The 19,092-nt window shown below is 61.7% G+C and overlaps 3 protein-coding genes across 3 annotated transcripts; all 3 read right to left on the bottom strand.

The window, feature by feature from the left end:
- Nucleotides 1–1,175: 1,175 nt before the first annotated feature.
- LSCM1_07314 (uncharacterized protein) lies at nt 1,176–6,194 on the bottom strand (the record flags this gene model as incomplete). The annotated part of the gene is made up of 1 exon (XM_067324689.1): nt 1,176–6,194. One exon carries the CDS (start codon nt 6,192–6,194, stop codon nt 1,176–1,178), a length of 5,019 nt encoding a protein of 1,672 aa, XP_067181046.1.
- Nucleotides 6,195–10,549: 4,355 nt separating this feature from the next.
- On the bottom strand, nt 10,550–13,828 carry LSCM1_07313 (uncharacterized protein; the record flags this gene model as incomplete). Its single annotated transcript, XM_067324688.1, has 1 exon — nt 10,550–13,828. One exon carries the CDS (start codon nt 13,826–13,828, stop codon nt 10,550–10,552), a length of 3,279 nt encoding a protein of 1,092 aa, XP_067181045.1.
- A 1,274-nt stretch (nt 13,829–15,102) lies between these two features.
- On the bottom strand, nt 15,103–16,209 carry LSCM1_07312 (uncharacterized protein; the record flags this gene model as incomplete). The annotated part of the gene is made up of 1 exon (XM_067324687.1): nt 15,103–16,209. One exon carries the CDS (start codon nt 16,207–16,209, stop codon nt 15,103–15,105), a length of 1,107 nt encoding a protein of 368 aa, XP_067181044.1.
- Nucleotides 16,210–19,092: the final 2,883 nt, after the last annotated feature.

Raw genomic sequence — 19,092 nt, 5'->3', positions numbered from 1 at the left:
CAAGGCCTTGCGCACAGGTACACACCAGCCGAGCAGACACGCCCGCGCTCGCACAGAGAGACGCGTGTGTGCGGATGCAACGAAGAGAGATGGGCGTAGAGGCTAAAGCTACGGAGACAATAGTGTGTAAGAGGTGGGCAAAGAGAGTCGATCTGCTGTTTCAATCGACAGTTGCACGCATACGTATGTGTGTATGGGCATGGGCACAGAGGCGAATAGGTAAGAAGAGGGAAATGAGCGTTCATATTGGTGATGGAGGTGTCGGCGGTGCGGATGTCAGCGAGGCGCCGAGCACCGGCACGCTTCACCACCAACACTGCTGTCCTCCTCAATGGTTACAGGAAAGAGATCCAGACAAGCACGAAGCAGCAATCGGCGATGACGATGGGTGCTCGACAGCACGCTGGCTCCGTCGTCGCCCCACTCTCCGCTACTCGCCAAGCCATCGGCAGGAGGACGTGGAGGGTCCAATGGGCAGCCTGTCGCTCTTTCCTTCGTCTCAGAGGGATAGTGAGAGAGAGAGAGACGCGGCCGAGGGTTGTCGTCCACCACACCCACCCCCTCTCTGCGAACACCACCGGCCTCTCTCTCCCCTCCGCACGGGCACACACACGCACACAGTGCCGATGGTCAGCAATCTTTTGCTGGGTGGGGAGAACCCCGCGGAGAGGGACGAAGAGAGGGAGAAGAGGGCAGGGGAGGGGCACCTAACAGGCGAAGGGGAGCGAGAGATACCAAAAAAAGGGGGGAACAGGGGGGGTAGTGCCACATCCCCAGCTGAGGGCGCTGGAGAGCCAGCAGTATGCCGGCAAGGTGGCTGCTGTGTATTGGGTCTGCGGGTGCCTGCCAGGCGGTCTTGGCGGCGCTGCAGAGGGTGCGCGGGAGCGGCTGGCTGAAGAACGTTGAAGGAGCAGGAAGAGTCGCGGGGCACACAGTGGCACTTATACATTATCCGGAGGGGAGAAGAAAAGAGAGCGAAGAGGCGACTATACCACCTGCCCCCTGCGATGCAAATCGCCCGGACGTAATCAAGACAACGAAGCAACGACAAATAAATAAGTTGATCCTACGGGTGCATATACACATATACACCTGTGTGTGTGTGCGTGTGTGAGGCAGCGGCACCACAGGGCACGGTCCCGCGGCGCGCATGGCCTGCCTCATCACTGCCGCCTTCACAAGAGGAGGAGGAGGAGATACAGAACTGCACCGATGGCCATGAACGGGGTGGCCTGGCGGAGTACAGCCCCATCGACGTACAGCGGTGCCAGCGTGCGAAGCAGCGGCAGTTGGTGCAGCGCAAAGGCGAGATTACCCTCCGCCGAGGCCGCCGCGGCAACAGTACCAGCATCGGCGACCAGGTCCCACTGCGGCGATGATCGCGCTGAGCCACGTGATGCCGCTCTCAACACTGTCGCACTTCGCAGAGGTGCCGCAGGTGCAGCGTCGTTTCGCGAGGTCTGCGCGCGTGACCCTGCTGCCTTTCGACGAGATGGGGCCTGTGGCAGCGGCTGCGTCGCCCGAGCTCGGCACGACTGTTTCGCGTGTCTATTATGCGTTGACTGGTTGTGTTGGGGCATGTGCTTCTGCCCCGGAGTAGTGGTGAGACGGTTGAACGCTGCGGCGGAGAGGAGAGGTGGCGGAGATGGCGTTGCTGCCTTCGCGGTCGCCGTGGGCTTGTCACACAGTTTCTCGGCCGACGCCTTGATGCTGTCGCCTCCTTGCTCACAGGTCTCGCTGTCCTCGACCATGGCGGCCTCGTCAAGAAGCGCATCTTGCAATTCGCCCCCATCCTCAGCCTCGGGCTCCACTTGCTTGATGTGTGACTCTCGAGACGGGGTCGACAGCGCTGGCGACACCGGCGTCTCCTCCCCCGCCACCTCCAAGCCTTTGCCCGCGCCCGCCGTGGCTCGTTCCTCCGCAGACTCCTCCGTCACAGCTTCCGGTGACAGCCCCAAGGGCGACGGCGCCGGGAACAAGCCGGCTTCGCCAAAATTTGGCTTTAACAGCATGGCAGCTACCGGCGCCCGCGTGGGCTGCAGGGCAACGCGACGCCGACTGAACGCGTCAGGCTCCCTTGCTGGAGAGGTGAGCTCCTCAAGCTCAACGGTCGCCGCTAACGCAGACGTGGACTCAGCAGCGAGTGCATCAGCAGCAGGGTCAGCGTTAGCAGCAGCGGCGACAGCAGTGACTCCCTCCACCTCAACCAATGACAACCCGAGTGACTTCTCCATCGCCAGCGTGCTTCGCATCTGCCCCCTCAAAGCCCAGAGCGACGACTGCGCCATCTCACACCACTGGGCACGCTCCTCATTGATGATCGCCCACATGTCGCGCCAGTGTCCTTGCAAGCCCGCGACTGGCCCCTGCAGCGCTGCCCACCGTCGCTCTTCTGCCTCTAGCAGTCGCAGCACACTGGTAATGGTGTCCACAAGATCGGCAATGCGCTTGTGCAGGGGGCGAGCGCTGTCCGCGGTGGCACCGACCGTAAGCATAAAGGCGCAAGGCGAATTCGAGATGCAGCGGCAGCGCCGGTGGCAGTGAAGCTGGTGTAGGGAGCCTGTATCGGGCACTGCAGCCCCACCACGGCGGCCGGTGGCGGTGGTGGGTGTGGGCTGGTGGCTCAAAAGTTCCTTGCTCGAAGCAGCACTGGCCCCATCGAGAGGCGGTGCCGACGTCCTGGCCATAGTGCGGCAGAGCCGCACAGTGGCCCTCGCAATGGACAAGGCAGGCAGCACTGGGGAGTCAGCGTCGGACCCGTTCGCCTCCTCGGCCACCCGCGCGCCATACCACTTTTCGTCACCCAGTGAGGCCTTCACGGCCGCAGCGTGGCGGCGGTGGCGGTGGTGGCGGCGCGCTTCTTTTACCAGTGTCACTGACCCAGGGACCACGCGACGCGTGGTCCTTGGCACGTTACCCCAGCTTCCGTTGCCGTCTTCGCGGATCATGGATGCCGCCGTAGCGGCGCTCGTTGTCGCGGCGGCTCCGCTGACGGCTTCCGTCATGCTTCTCTCGAGCTGCTCCAGTGGGGTACATACATACTCGGAGAGGTAGCGTTCGTACACGGAGAGCCAGCGTCTCAGCTCGTGCGCAGTGCCGCACGTGTGCTCCACGGAGCTGCCACCGCTGCCCTCGGCGGTGGCGAGCAGGGAGAGGAGGAGGATGCGAGAGCCTGCCCTTCGCTTCTCAGAGTCGCCGGCAGTCGCCCTCTCCGTCGTGGAAATCGCCCCGCCGCTGTCAGCAGGTTCGGACACCGAGAGGCCGGTGGTTGTCAAGAGCATCAGCCCACACACAAGCACCTGCTGAGCAGCTTCCGTGACGCTCTCCAGGCAGGCATGGTCGCCGGCGCAACGGCGGAGATGAGCAGTGTCTGTCTTTGAAGTCCAGTAGGTCGCAGCAGGGACCACAGTACCCCTCAGGCCCTCAGGTGCCTCTTTCTGCTGCTTCACGCTGCTATCAGCACCGCCGTAGCTGGCTGCGCCGTTACTGCCGGCGTCGGCGTCTCCATCGCCGGCTTCCGTTTCAGCTTCGCTTGTCTCCATGAACGCTGACAGCAGCTTCAGTTGCCCGCAAAGCGCTCCAACACGACAGTGCACGGCCTCTACGACACTCGTCAGCGCCGCCGTCGCCTTATCCGCCTCCCAGCGCCGCGGCGAATCATCGATGGCGCTGCCGGCGCCGATCTCGACCTTCTCCTGGTTCTCCTCAGCGAGCCGGCTCGGCCCATGGCACTCGCGTTCCACTCCCTGGTCCGCCGCGGGATCGATCACTGCCTCGCTGGCGTGAACGGAATCAGCGGCAGCGGTAACGCCGACGCCTTCTGCCACCGTCGTGACAGCGGTGGTCGCTTCAGCGACCATCGTATTGCTCGGCCGCCAGCGCTCCGACATCAACTGTGGGGTGAGCGTAGTGGACCTGGTTGCCGTCTCGGCAACCCCTGCAGCCACTGAGCACGCTGCCTGCGAAAACGTCGACGGGGAAGAGAAGAAAGGCATCATTGCCGCCGGCGTTGGAAGCGACTTCAGCTCTGGCAAGCCGCACATCGCTCGCACCGCGCTAACAGCGATGTCCTGCCACGTCCACGGCTGCGTCGGCGTGTCTACGCCAGCCGAGCGTGTGCCAGCCCCCATCATCGTCGCAGTTGCGCCGTCACCGAACTCTGACACCCGCGTCTCTGAGATTTCCGCTGCGGCGGCGGCAGCGTCTTCCTCCGCAGCCCCCGCGGCAGAGCCGCATAAACCCGCAGCGCCTATGATCGCTGCTTCAGTACGCAGCGCCTCGTAGCCTACAGCGCTTGAGAGAGAGAGCTTTTTCGTGAAGCGCGACAATGCGAAGCTGAAGGGGAAGAGATGCGGTATGATGGCGCTCGCCAACGACACGGCGGCGTTGTCATCCATCCGCGCAGTCGCGTCTGTCTCGGACGAAGACGGGGAGCAAGCCCCCGACGCCGCTGGTGCCCCCACTCCATCCTGTCCGTTTGTCAACGGCGCCTGGCCCTCTTGCACTGCCGGCACCACTCGCGCCTCAGGAGCGGTGAATGTCGCGAGAGTCTGCTGCTGATGCACAAGCACCGTCAAGATCAGCCGCGTGAGCAGGATGGTAGGCCCCGTCGGCATACGGAGCGGCGAGTCGGTCGTGCCGGATACGGTGGAGGCCGTTGCAGAGAGCACAGACGTGCTTAGCGGCAGTCGACCCGCCATGGCCGTAGCCGCGGTGCGTGGCTTCCTTTGAAGCGTGCGGGCATGTAAGCTGAGCGGCACGACACGGTGGCAACAGGATTGAGCGGTGGTTGCGGGTGCTGCCGAGGAGCTCGGTGTGCCGCCGTCGTGAGGCTTGACCTCTGCTTGAGTAGCCAAGTCCGCCGCCCCGGCAACCCGTCGCAGCACCAGATCGTCCACACTCGCCAACAGCCGCAGCGCAGCGTCATTCAGCACGCCCCGCAGCACCGTCGTCGGCAGCACGCCCGTCACCGTGAATTCAGCGAGGGCTTGGTCCAGCAGGCTCTGCCGCTCAGCTGGCGCCGCGTTCCTCAGCGTGGGTGAACTCTGCTCCACATCGACCTGAAGCTCCAGCCGGAGCAGGTGCAGAGAGCTCAACGCCGATGCAGCTACAGCGACTGTCTTCGACTCCGATCGCCGTCGCTGTGCCAGTGCGCAAGCCTCCGCCAGCTCGCTCGGGTACAAGCACGACTGCCGATCCACATACTCGTCCCTACTAGCCGAAGCCGTCGCCCGCAGCGAGGGCGGGCAAAGCCCCTCTCCGACCAGAGAGCTGGCTGCGCTGCTGTGGTCGCTGTGGCTGCGGTGGTGTTGGCTGCCCACCGCCGGGGCCTCAGTGAAGGACTCGCCCCTCGGAAGAGTGCTAGTGGGGGCTGACATGACGCGTGTCGGCTGGACGGCGTCGGCGATGTGCGAAGATAGGTACGCCCACGCCGGTAGCACCGCGTCCACGTGGTCGCTGACGAGAGTCACCTCACCGTCCGCGAGAGGGGAGCTGCATGTTGTGGCATGAGACCCCGATGACGGAGCGCCGTGCTGCGGCGCGTGCGAAAGCGATGATGAACGCGCACCTGCAGCGGGCACCGGAAGCGGGGTCGGCGACAGCGCTTCCAAAGCCAAGCCATCCGCGTGCTCGACTTCGTCACCGGCGACGCGGCACCGCCTCCTTGCCGCCACGGCCGCCCACCGCAGTGGTAATCGCACGTGCCTGACGAGTGCCGGCGGAGGGGCGAAGGTCCCGGTGCCAAAGGCTGCCTGCGGAGTTGAGGTCTCCACGTACGGCGGCGGTGGTGTCGATGCTGATGGCAGAGACGACGCAGAGTGTAACGCGCTGTCTGCTGGTGACAGCAGCTGCAGCAGAGGTGCTACAGGGACTGGAAGAGGTGTTTGGCCGTTGCCTACCACTTTGTCGCGTCTCCTCGAGCGCGGCGTCGTGCGTGCTGTTTGGCTGCCCAACAGCGGCACAGCTTGGCTCGGGTGGGGCGAAGCTGATTGAATGCGGTGCAGAAAGGCTGCAAACGTCCCCACCACCGCCGGCGTCGCGGGAGAGTGGACAACACCATGATGTTGTGTCACATCAGCCAGCGCCGCCAGGGCCGACACCGCTGCCACCTCGCAACCCTCCGCGTCGGCGAAGGTGGGCGACCCCAACGGTGGCAAGGCATGGAGCGCAACACTGCGCTGCGTTGCAGCCATGGAAACTTGCGCTGAGGCGTCAGCGCGGTGCAACGTCGTGGAGAGAAAGCGCGGCCCAAAAATGTGGTCTTCTCCGATGGGGTTGTTGCGCGCGCGAATCGGCAGCTTCTCACACACTCTCCCTCACCCCCTTCCCTCTTCCCTCGCACTGACGCTCGAGTTGGCGCGTACGTGGGTGCTCGAGCGAGAGAGCTACAAGTGTGAGCGAGGGATTGAGAGACTGTCTGAAGCGATGAGCTTGTGTGTCTGTGTGTACACCTATGAGCGCACGCGCACACACATACGCACATGCACGTGCGCCGTCCACTTCAGCACAAAGTCAAAAAGGGCCGTTGCGAGTCTGACCGTACTGATGTGCAAGTCGAGAGAGAGGGGGGAACACGCCCGTGAAGAAAAAAAAGGGGTGGTGGTGGTGGGAATCCTTCAGCAAAAGGAGGGGTCTGTAGGCGCGCGAGTGCACGAAGAGAGCGCGACAGGAAGGCCGAAGGGAGAGAGAAAAAAAAAGAAGTGTCGCCGTCTGACTGCCACAGAGCTGCAACGAATAAAAAAGGGGGGGAGCGACAAAATCGAGTGCAAGATGGAATCTGCAAGAGGGAAGGGGGGCCTCAGTCAACCGCAGAGAACAACGAGAGAGGGGAGGAAGGCGCGCATAGAAACCAATGGAGAAACAAAGGATGGCAGCTGTCACACACACACACACACACGGACAGTTCACAGCGCAAGAAAAAGGGGGAGAGGCAAAGAGACGCGCTCAATCACACGCGCACACAGGCACTGGACAAATATTCACCAAAGAATACTAAGCAGATGGGGCGAAGAGTGTTGGAGGGAGAGGAAGGCGCGAGAGCTGTTTCAGTCCCAGAGCACACAAGCCACAGGTGCACACGAGCAAGAAAAGAAAGTGCGAAAAGGGGGGAGGGGAGGAGTATAGGTCAAACGGCGATACAGTCCGAACGAGCGATAGGGTGTGTAGATGTCCTCTGCCCACGTGTGATCGGATCTGCTATCCGCCTCGCAAGGGCAATCGCGCTGGGCGCGGCGAAGCGACTGAAGGCGGGAAAACAAATTCTTCGAAGGAGTCGGAGAAAGGCGAGAGGGGGAGGCCTGGGCACACGAAAAGGTCAGATGATGAGATGAAGGAAAAGAGAGATGAGAGGGGGGAGGGGGAGGGGGGACTCAACGCAGAGAATCCGCAGAAGAGAACCAGCGGAAGAAAAAGCGGCCCAGGAGAAAAAAAAAGATGGGCGAAACGGGAGGAGGTGCGACGGCACCCAACCACACAAAGCCAAGACGCAAGAAAACGGCGATGCACCACGAACAAGAAAGAGGGAGAATCAATGAAGCCGATATGTATAGATATGTGTGTATACATGCACATACACACATACACACACGGGCGCAGCGAGCAGCACAACACGATCGCGGTTACGGCGAACGAGCACCCGCAGCAGCACCCGCTTCACCTCCTCTTTCTAATTGCCCCCCACTTCCGCTAATAGAATATCGTATCTGTACGTGTGGGCAGTTGTGCAGGTGCCGGCATGCTCCCTTGCCCGCACCTTTTTTTTCTGCACGTATACTCGCTTTCGTCTGACCCCTCCCCCCGTGCTTTCAATTCGTCAAAAGGTGGAGGGAGAAGCCCTCGATCGCGTCGCGGCTCGTCCCTGCCGCCCGGCCTCGCTCTTCTCTGCGACTGTATCTGCGTCTTCTCGTCCCTCTCCCCACCGGCGCTTTCACTGGGGGGGGACCGTTCGTCCTCTGCGTCTTTTCGTCGCAACGGAGCGAAGCGCGTGCACACACACACACGCGCAGCGTTGGCGCAAGGTGCGTACCCGCGGGCGGGTGCCACTGAAGATTGATTACACGTCCTTGAGCACGAGCGTGTCGCGATAGAGAGGCAGGCGTTGTATGTGAGCCTGTGTGGAGGGAGAGGAGGGACTCGAGCTTGCGGGTGCCGATAGTAATAAGTGAGTGCGTGTGAGCTGAAGAGAGCAGAAGAGAAAACACGCATGGAAAGGGAGAAAAAAGGGGGTGGGCTGCGGGTATGGGAGAGGAGGGAGTGACGAGAAAGAGAGGGGAGAGCCTTTCCTCGCGCTTTTTTCAGCTGTGTCCCTTTACACGCACACACATCAGAGGTGATACACGCGCGTGCCACCACCGCCCACTCGCATCTGTTGCCCTGCGGTGACTCTGCCGAGGAACCGGAGACAGGCCAGCACTGCCCCGGCGCCACTCGCCCTGCTGCAATTTCACCCCCCATCCATAACGCAGGCGTAAGGGTCAGGGAAACACTCAGCAGGGCCGTCACGCAGCAGCGGCGAATGAGCATACGTTGCCGAGTCGCCCGCACGACTCATCGCGAGGGAATAGAAGTATTCACACGAGCGCACGTCGCTGCAACACAGCCGCCAGTCCAGCCCAGCTCGGCCTCTCCCCGCCGCCGCCGCCCGCAAACACCAACGAATGTGCAGCTCGTACGCGGGGCGGACCACAGGCGGCGTGCAGCTGCCTCCATCACCCCACACAGAAGTGTGTGTATGTGTGTGGAGGGAGAGGGGGGCACTGCATCCCCACGTTGGCGTCACGCACGGATGGATGCTGCCCAGGATCATCAGGGAGGTGACGGAGGAGGCCTTAACAAAACAGGGAGCGCAGCGTAGCTGGCGCATTGCGGAGAGTGCAGAAAAGCCTCGAAACGGCGCGGCGGTGCTTGAGGGGAAGGGTGAAGGCGGGATGCGTGTGAAGACGCAGCACGAAGCGAAGCCAACGCGGCAGCAGGAAACCATGGCGGAGTCGTCGTGTGAGCCGTATAAGAGGCTCAGTTGAAGGGATATGAACGAGCAGAAGGCGATAGAGAGCGCGCGCGCGATGGCTGATGCACGCGCACAGAGAGGAGGAAGCGGGGGGAGAGAGAAAAGTCCCATGGATGCCTCTTTCGTCGCTGTTGTAAGGGGATGAGGCTAGGCCCTGTGCACGCGTGAGCTTCGCTTCCCTCACGGCTGCTCGCCCCCAGCCAGCCCCCCAGTACGTCGGTGTAAGGGGATCAAATAAAAATATGAAAGAGAGAGAAAGAGAGAAGAAGCGCGGTCGAGCTAGCCCGACTAAGTGTGTAAGTGTGTGAGTCAGTGTACGTGTAAGTTTTACGATTCAGTTTGATGGCAACACGCCGCTCTCCCCCTCTTGCGTTTTCGCACTTCGAGATGTCCGTTGCCGCGTGGAGGGCATGGGATCCTACGTCTTCGTCCGCTTTGTAGGCAGGAGTGAGGAAGAGGAGTAGGGAGACGTGAGGGGCTGATCTCATGGCTGAGGGGGGGTAGTTGTCGTTGCCCCGTTCAGACGCTTCCGCTCCATCTTATGTACTGCGACGGAGGGGGAAGTAGACGTGCTCCTGCACCAACGGTGGTGGTGGTAGTGCACGCCTGCGGTCCCCGCTCCTCTCCCCTCGTATAGGCGGGTGGGAGGGGAGGGGTACAAAAAGAGAGCGAGGAGAGAGGGCGAGTCGCTGGTGTGCTGGCGGGGGGGAGAGACGGAGGGAGGAGGCAGAGGATGCAAGGGAGAGGGAGAGAGCGATGAGATGGCGTGAACAGGGGGAGGGGGGGCGCGCACACACACACACACACACCTACGAGTGAAAGAGGAGTGTGAGTACACCCGTGGCGGCGCAGAGGGAAGAAGAGATTCCCTTGACATGGGGCAATGGAGGAGACAGAAGTTGTGTGCACACGCGTATTGCTCGACAGCGCGCCCTCTGTACCTCCCCAACCTCTTGCATACCATCACCAACGCCCCAAAGAGAGGAAAAAAAAGATGCGGTCCTCCCACCCATAGTGCACGTGGCGAAGCCCCTGCGGAGTCTCACAGAGAAGCAGGTGAGGCACTACGAAGGAGTGTGCACCGGCAGAGAGCACGCGAAGAAATTTAGAGACAATCGCGTGCGCTTTACCGTAACAAGTTCTGCTGGTGTATAACCGTGGGTGTATGCGTGTTTGTGCACAGCTGCGCACCTAAAGCGTACAACGCAGACCTGTCGAGCGTAAGATGCGCCCCTCCGAACCGATAACGCCAGGGAGAGAGAGGGGGGCGGAAAAGGTAAAAAGGGGGACCAAGAGGGGGCCGACTACGCAAGGCCGTGAGGGAGGGGGGTCCGTACACAGTTCGCCGCGCGGCTCGCGTGCCCGCACGCCTGTCGAGGTGACGATGACGGTGGGAAACGGGAAAGCAGCAAATAGATGAAGGGAGAGGAGAAACGCGCAAAGAGAGAGAGGAGGGGTGGAGGAGGAGGTGATAAGACCGTCGAGCCACTAAACACCCCGGCAAAGCAGCAGCACGCAGCGCCGTACCTGCGCACACACGCATCAGTGAGGCGCAGCAGCCCATCCTGCACGGCTATGTGTAACGGCCTTCTTTTCTGCCGTGAAGTTGCCTGCCTGCCACGTCCGCAAGGTGCGGTTGCGCTCCACCACACCCATCAAGGCTCCCACCCACAACTGCCTATCGTCCTCGCACAAAAACGATACCGCCACCGGACGGGATGCGAAGACGAAGACAGCGCACATGCCGTTGGCCACCGGACGGCCTACGTGATCACGCACCGCGGCGCTACCGCCGCCACCAGAGCCTCTGCTGCTTCGGCTGCTAGTGCTATCCCGGGTACGATAAAACAGCGTCACGTACGCCTCCGTGATACCGCGTCCAACGCCGACGTACACGGCCTCTAGTTGGTGGAGGTTCAGCGCAGTTTCGTACGGAACCTCCTGCTGGGAGAACGAGAGCCCCGTGGGTAGCGGTACCCCGTGCTTCGACCGCTTCGCACGGGGCGATCGATCGTGTCCGCACACCTCCGCCGGCGTCGCCCACGTGAGGTGCGGCATGAGGACCTCACTACCGTTGTATGTGGCCACGCAGTCGAGGATTTGGAATCGGCGCAGGTGCGGCCGGCGAGAGTTGTGGATGTGCTTGAGAACCAGGGTGCCACGAGAGCGCAATAGCGGCATGAGATCTTTGAGTGGTCGCTTCACAATGCCACTTGTCGGCTCTTGAGTCGCCATGAGTGTCGCCCGGCCTGCAGCGCTTCCAGGGTCTTTACAGCCGCCGCGCCCGCGCGTCTCACCGTCGTCGCGACTGCGCTCGTGAGAGACGCTGCCGCCACCGCTGCTGCTCCTGCTGTCACTGCTGCTGTCCACATACCCGTCTCGCATCCGCATTCGACCGCCACCAGCCCGCAGGGGTGCGCCTTGCCGCTCATGAAGGCGGCGTTGCCCGCGATTGTTCGTGTCCACTTGGCGGTGACGAGCCCAAGGCGACAGCGCAGCGGCAAATCCGTTTGGTGCAGACAAGGGAGGGCGGTGTGGGGTCCCGAAGATCATCTGCTGCTGAGAAGGCGGCAACTTGTGGTGCTGCACCATCGTTCGCGACGGCGCTGCTTCCGCGGCGTCCACGACGCGGCGCGGATGCCGATACGGCGGCGACGGCATGGCAGCCAGAGCCAAAGAGGATGCGGTATCGCTGTTTACTTTTTCGAGCCTATGTGGCAGCGCACCACATTCCGCGGCGGCTCGGTTGGTAGAGCTGCCACGCGCGCCAGCCTCCCTGCGAACACGCGACCCAGGGGGCGTGCCGGCGGCGGTGCGTAACGCCGGCGACTTAGCGGATGGTCTGCGATCACCCGGAGGAGGGTGCCCGTCGCCCATGGTGGCGGTGTCGTCGTTGCGAAAGGCTGGCAGCCGAGCCGTGATAATCTGAACGGGGTGCGTGCCGCCGCCGCTGAAGGCGAGCTGAGAGTTAGGGGCGCGGCAGGTTGGCCCTACATCTGAGGTCGCGCTGCCGTTCGCTAGCGCGTGGTGAGCGCCGAACGCGGTGGCACGTCGTTGCTGATCCTCCGCCCACGCAGAGACGAAGGGTTGACTTGGAAGGGTCGCATTATCAGAGGGCTGCCGGGTGGCGCAGGCTGTTGCGGCAGGAGGACGTGAGGTAAGGGTGGTGGCTAGCGGTGCCTGCACCCCGGCATCACACAGCGCATGACCATCCGCCTTCTCCGCCCTTCCTCCTGAATCAGGGGCTGCGGACGGCTTGCACGGATGAGGTGCCGAGGCCGAGCGGCAGAATGCGGTGGGCCCCTGCTCTTGTGCGTCGGTATCCGCCCGCTCTCTCTGCAGCGGTCGTGGTGGTGGTGGTGGCGGCGGCGCTGGTGCGATGCTCTCGATCACGTTTTCCGTCGGGTCTTCGACCTGGAAGGATGACGTCTCCAGGCCTGCTGCCTGCCGCGCCTGCCGCACTGTGCGGTAGAGGTCGACGTAGAAGCACTGCACCAGCCCGGCCACGTCCTCGGCACTCAGCGACTCTACGCCGCGCTCCTTCTCCCCCGCCTCCCTGGCATAGTAGTCCTTCAGATACCGTGCGATGCGGTGGATGTTGGCAGCGTGCTCGTCGGCGCTATGGCCGCTGGCGAGTTCAACTGGCTGGACTGAGTGCACAACGCGACCATCCGAAACGGCCAGCGGCGTTGCTGTCGAGGTGGCACCTGTCGCCGATGGTGCGAGCGGTGGCCGCCGCAACGGCGGGCCCGACCACTGCGAGCTCGGCTCCTCTTTCACTTCTTCGTAGGCGGCGTCGCGGCGCGGCGCGCGGGCTGCCGGGGGTGCATACGACGCAGGGGCGCGGTTCGCACACAAGCCTTGCGCAGAGTCCTCCTCCCACGGCAATGTGCGCCTGTGCCTGGGCGGCGAATGCGGTGACGGTGACGCTCCTGTGGCGATGCCGCGATACGCACCCCCTCCGCTGTGGTCTCTCCATCCCCATAGTAGCGACGATAGTGAAGACCCTCGGCCGGAGATGGGTGGTGGCGGTGTGGACGCATGCCGCCACCCAAGTGGGGCTGAAGGTGTCACCGCCGCGGAGTTCGCTCGACGGTACAGCTGCGGGGGCGATAAAGATGAAGCGCGGCGCCGCTCCCACCCTGACGCGGGAGGCGGCGACGACGCTGCCCACCCCCCGCCGCCCCCCGCTGCACCCCTGCAGAAGTAAGAATAGCTGCGGAAAGAGGAAGGCGGCCCTGCAGAGTCTTTCCCGTAGCGGAACATCGTGCGGGATGACGGTGCCGCGGAAGCAGCCGAAGCAGCGCTTCTCGATACGGTGCTGTCGCTAAGAGAAGAAGGCAGGCGGCTCAGATGGGCTCTGCCATCACTCGCAGAAGCGGTGTTTCGAATGTGCGGCGAGTAGTCGGCACTAGTCGACGCTGCTGCCGCCCACGAGCCCTGGAGAGGTGATGTGCCCTTCAGCACGCCGGCGCGTCGCCAGTCGTTCGCGCTGTACACGAAAGTTTTGCCACTGCCGAGGGGGCCGGTTGCAGCGTACGTCGCGCCGGTTCCAATGCTCGCGTGCCCGTCCTCGCCTCCGCTGTCACGCCGAAGGCTGCCGCGGGCGTCGAGCGGCGGCGCACTACTACTGCGGTGGCTCAGAATCGATATGTTTGGCAGAGAGCGGCGCTCCGCAAGAGGTGAGTCGCGCAGACCTGGGCGGAAGGTGTCGGGTGATTCCTGTGGCAGCGCATTACGCGTGGATGAACCTGATTGCTTGACGAAGTCCTGCAAGTAGGCGATAGAGTCCGACACTGAAGGGTCCGCCGCGATCGACATGGCCTTTAGAGCGGTGCGGCACTGTACAGCACAGGGTGCTTGCAGTAGATCTATGTGGTGGCGTGCGTATGTTTGGCCCTTGTACAAATTTATGGGTAGGCAAGTGTGCCGGTGGGCAGCGAGGCGCTGCAGCAGCCGCTGCGAGGTGCGCTATCCCCCCCACTCAGGAATTGGCAAGGGGCCAAGGAAGTTAGCTTTGGGGGACGCGCCGCTACGCTACGACGACAATGTGTGAGGGTGGTCGATGGAAAGCAGTGGAAGCGTATGGAAGAGCGGAAAGGGGATTAGAGAAAGGGGCGGAGCAGACGAAGACGGGACCACGTCGAAGGCGGAAAAGTCAAGGCGAGCCGTGACCGCAGCGGCGTCACGGCTGTAGCACAAACGCGCATGCGTGTATCCGTGTGTGTGTGTGCCACCGAACTTGTCTACACACGACTATAGGTGGTTTAGGGGGGACGCGCGAAAACCCGCATATACATACAGGCGTGCCCACACGCACACGCAGAAACGTGCTCGAATAGCAGCAACGTTTTCTTTTTGACTCTCTATCTCCACACGAGTACGCGAGCCAACCACAAGCCTGCCTGCCTGTCAAGCCATCTGACGCTTCACGCACTTCCTCCCATACACCCTCTGCAGCAACAGCAGCAAGCATCACCACCATCGGCATCATTATCTGTCACCCTCAGCTTCCGCCAAGTCACCCTAAGCCAGCCGCAGCGGAAAAATGGGGGCGAGACGGGGCGACTTGGCGAAGTCAGACACAAAAATAAACGAGAAATGTGAAAAACGGGAAAGGAAAGGAAGCCGCTGTCGTCCACCCTCACCTTCGTGCGCACGCACACACACAGAGAGAGAGAGAGGGGGGGAGCAGGGGAACGACACGGCACGCCGCTGTCGTGGATGTGCGCATGGCGTCACGGTAAAACAGCTAGCTGACCATACGAGCAAGCGAGAGAGCGAGACGGAGAGGTAAAGGGAGAGCGAGAGAGGGACCCTCGCCCCCCTCTCTGTCAATAGCATATGTTGCAGCGCTTCTGCCGAGGCGCGCGCGCGTGACCCGTCCCCTGTACGCCGCTGTTGGGGTAGGAAAGGGCGGAGAGGGAAGGCGGTGAGTGGAGTCCACCACCCCCTTCTGCCCCCCCGCGCCCTCCACCCACCCACCCACATTTGCCTACCACACAAGTGTGTTGTAGAGCACACGACGATGATAGCGAGCGCACACACACACAGAGAGAGGGCGAGAGAGCCCGCGCAGAGGGAGTGGGGTGCATCTAATACGGCAACCCCGCCAAGACGAGCCCTGTCGCCATCATCATCTTCGCCAAAGTGACAGTGCCGCCGCGGAAGAAGCCGCGGATGCCCTCCTTCTCCGCGATGCGGACCACGCACTTCATGGCGGATGAATAGCGCAGACGGTCCTCCATTACGGCAACCATCATGCGGTGACGCACCAGGTCCACCGGGTGCAAGCACAGAGTCGTCGTGCCGGATACTGTCAAGCCGCACACTGTTTGAATGATTGCCGGGGTCCATCCATTGCCTTCGTCATCCGGTGGGACATAGGGCGCGACGAGGCTCAGCAGAACATTGTGCACGGACCGGTAGACAACACTGCCCAAGATAAAGAGGGTGAGGCCGCGATACAGATAGTGTGGGCATTCGCTCATGACAGGATGCGAATAAAAGGCAAAGCTGTTACGAAACTGGTACGGGGCTCCGGCATGAGACTTGACATCGACGGCAAGGCGGAATCGCGCGTACTCCAGGGGGTAGCTCACCGTGGTGGCCGCCAGCGCACCGCCGAGCAGGGCGGCGTAGCTAGCGATCGTGTAGCCTGCCGCGGAATGCACCGCACACGAGTTGAAGATGAGAGACTGTGTTGGGTATGCAATAAAGATCTGTGCGAGGAGGATAGGCAGAAGGGAGACAACCTGGATGAGATTCCCGCGCCAGAAGCTTCGCGTCCCCTCCATCTGCTTGAGGTAGCGCACACAGGACCATACGGTCTTGAACTCGCACTGAAGAGTTCCTATGCGTTGGAGCTCTTTTTGGCATTGCATGACGTACTTCACGCGTTCGAGCGGTGCCAGCAGTGTGCGACTAGCCGCCCGCATGAGCCAAAGGCGCTGGATGTACTCCACAGAGATGAGCATCGACCCATCGTCTTCATACAGACTCTGCGAGCCTCCGTGCGGCGAGGCCGACGCACACGACGACGATGCCGAGTAGGACGATCCAGAGTGATCAGCCTCAGGCGTCTCGCCATAAGACGATGAGGGCGACGCGGGCGACCTCTCACCAGCGCTACTGGCAGAGCCGCCGCTCCTATTCCTGCTGCTGCTGCTGCTCCCCTGAGCGACGGCGCTGGTGGCTGGCATGGATACGCAATGAGAAGAGCGCAGCAATGCGAAGCACTCTCCCTTGCACACACCCTCCCCTAAGCTTAGGTATGCGCGCGTAGACGTCAGCGAACGGGCGACGTCCGCACCAAGCGCACAAGTGCACGGCGAACAGCACGTGAAGCCGGCGATTCGCGCCAGACGAAAGAAGGACGTACGGCACAGATGTCCCTCGAACTGACACATTCAAACACGTCACGAGCGAGCACCAGGCACGCAGTCGTTAAGAAGAGTCAGCCACGAAGGAGATGGCCTCTCAGTTTAGCGCTTGGCAGTCTACGTTGAAGAAAGACGCGCAGCAGCCTTCACGAGCGCACGTAGTTACGTGGGCGCTGCCAAAGACGCGTGCGCGCGCGTATGTGTCTACAACCGAGGTGATGCTCGTGCGTGATGGTTGATGTATGTACGAGAAAGAAGAGAGATGGCAGAGGAGAGAGGAGCAAGTACGTACGCGCACGCATACACGCACACATAAACACACACGGGGCTTAGAGGGGAGGCACACACTGACATACAGAGAGAGAGACAGGCAAACGGCAGGCCGGTAGCCGAGACAAGAGAAAAAAGGGGGAAACAAAAGAGGAAACTATAGAAAATTTTAAAAGGAAAAAAGAAATCGGCGCCGCCGAATCAACACACGCGAGCTCCCCTCCACCCTCCCCGCCTTCTCTTTGTGTCCCAAAGGGCGCAATACAGCAGCGTATCACACCCGCTCAAGAGAAGCGAGATAACGAGCAAGGAAGAAGTAAGAAACACGCGAGGGCGCCGCGGATGGGGAGAAGGCGGGAGGGAAGATCAAAGAGGAAGGAGGGGAGAGAGCCAACAAGCAGCGGGAAAGAGAAAGTGAGCGCGAAATGCAATAATAAAGATAAAAAAACGTGTGCGTGGTTTGCGTTCTCGTGTACGCAGCTTAAGATTTGCCTCGCTGAGGAAGAAGAAGGGGAGGGAGGGAGGAGGGAGTGAGATAAGAATAGGCCGAAGCGACAACGTCCATGCCCACGTCAGAGCGTTCGCCCGTTTGTGTATGATCGTGTGTACCTATCTGTCCGTATGGTTATGTGTGTGTGTGCGTGTGTGTGTGCGTACTCGTGAGGGAAAGAAAAAGGTGCGAAATGGGGAGGGGGAGTGCTGTGCAAAGCGAAACAAAAAAGGGGAAAGAGACTGACCTGCGGTTCGTGGTGTCTCCCCCCTCTCTCTCTGTGTGTGTGCGTGTGTGCGTGTGTCGAGGGGGAGGGGGAAGAGGTGCGCCTCGAATAGCGAAAGGGGGAAGAGAGAGAGAGTGAGAGTGAGAGGGAATGCGTACTGGTACAAGGGAGGAGTGGTTGGAGAAGAGGGGATGTGCGAAAGGTGCGGAGAGGGAGGAGGGGAGGGAAGGGGGAGGGGTATTTCTGGAAGTGCACTGCCCGCATTGCCGAGGAGCGAAGCAGCAGAAACGAAGCAATAGAGGAAATGGCAGCAGAGGCCAAGCGGACGACAGCCGGTAAGCCACGGAGGCGAGGTGGGAGGGTGTGGGTGCGTATGTATGTGGGTGTGCAAGACGCACCCCAAACGCCCACCAAGAAGCGAAAAGGGAATCGGGTGCCGTGCCGTACGGTGCGCCCAAATAATACCCGGAAGTCGCGGAAATGTAAGGACGAGGAGGAGGAAGCGGAGGGAGGAAGGAATCGTTTCACGCAGGTCAGATCTGCCCATGTGTGTGTGTGTGCGCGCGCGTGTGCGTGTATGGTTATCCAGAACACGCACAGAGAGACACTGATTTACTTTGTCAGCTAAGCAGCCGACGGGGCGATTCAACGCAAGGCGAGCGCAGAGGGAGAGGGGCAAGTGACGAGGCGTTGCCAGAGTGTTGGCGAAGTCGCCTTGTGTGCTCTCGTGCCCCTCCTCCCTCCACCAGAGCCGTCTCGCTGAGCACGACGCCATCAGGGACGGGAGAGCGTCAGGGCAGAACACTCTCCCTCTCACTCCCTCTCGTGATCAAGCAGATGGGCGCGCGACTTCACTTGCAGCACTCGAATGCATCACCTAAGTGTTGAAGGAGCGCAGAAGCAGGAGAGAGGAGTCGCTCTCCGTGAACACAAGGGCCTGGCACACGCCACTTGACACACACGCTCATGCACGCACACGCAGACACCGGCGTCTACACTTCATGGAGACCGCCTGAGACGATCCTGCAGCACAGCAAATAGAAGAGAAGGAAAGGACCGACCTTTAGGCCGGCACACAAGTGCCCTCGTGTTGGCTCTTGCCCCCGATTTCGCAGCTCCTCCTCGCGGAATGCGTGCTCGCCGTTGGGCCTCTGCCCGCATGTCGTGGCAGGCACGGGCGTCCGCTGTGCGGAGATCCACGTTTGCCTTTGTTCTCTTTCCCGAGCACACACGTCAAGTGCATACCTCTCCACACGCACACACACTCAAGCACAAGCGCCATCTGCATCAGCTACACAGATATATCCGCATGCGTAGGGCCACCTGCGTATACACAGGTAAGCATGTTTTCACCGTCTGCGCCTTCGCTGTATTCCCCCATGAGTCACGAGGCGAGAGATGAGGAGGACAGATATCAACCAGCGTATTCATGGTTGTGCATGCCGGCATCCAGGCATCCGTAGAAATGACGCGCGCAGGCATCCAGTGAATTCGTCCAGAGGAGGAGGAGGATGGGGGAAAGGGGGGAGGGAGGGCGCCACCGCGCCACGGCCGCCAAAGAGTGCAACGAAGACGAGGGGGGAAGGGGGCAAAGAGGAGCGGATTCCCTCACCTGAAAGGCTAAGAAGCAACAAAGGGGCTTAGGGGCGAGAAGGTCGAGAGAAGCAGTGGAGGACGGCGGCGTTCCGAAGAAATCCCTTCCGTGATCGGCGCCGTC

The sequence above is a fragment of the Leishmania martiniquensis genome, chromosome 7 (assembly GCF_017916325.1).
Source record: "Leishmania martiniquensis isolate LSCM1 chromosome 7, whole genome shotgun sequence".
In the NCBI taxonomy this organism is placed as follows: Eukaryota; Euglenozoa; class Kinetoplastea; order Trypanosomatida; family Trypanosomatidae; genus Leishmania; species Leishmania martiniquensis.
The sequence above is the reverse complement of the archived record's forward strand: the minus strand, read 5'-3'. Positions and strand labels throughout refer to the sequence as shown.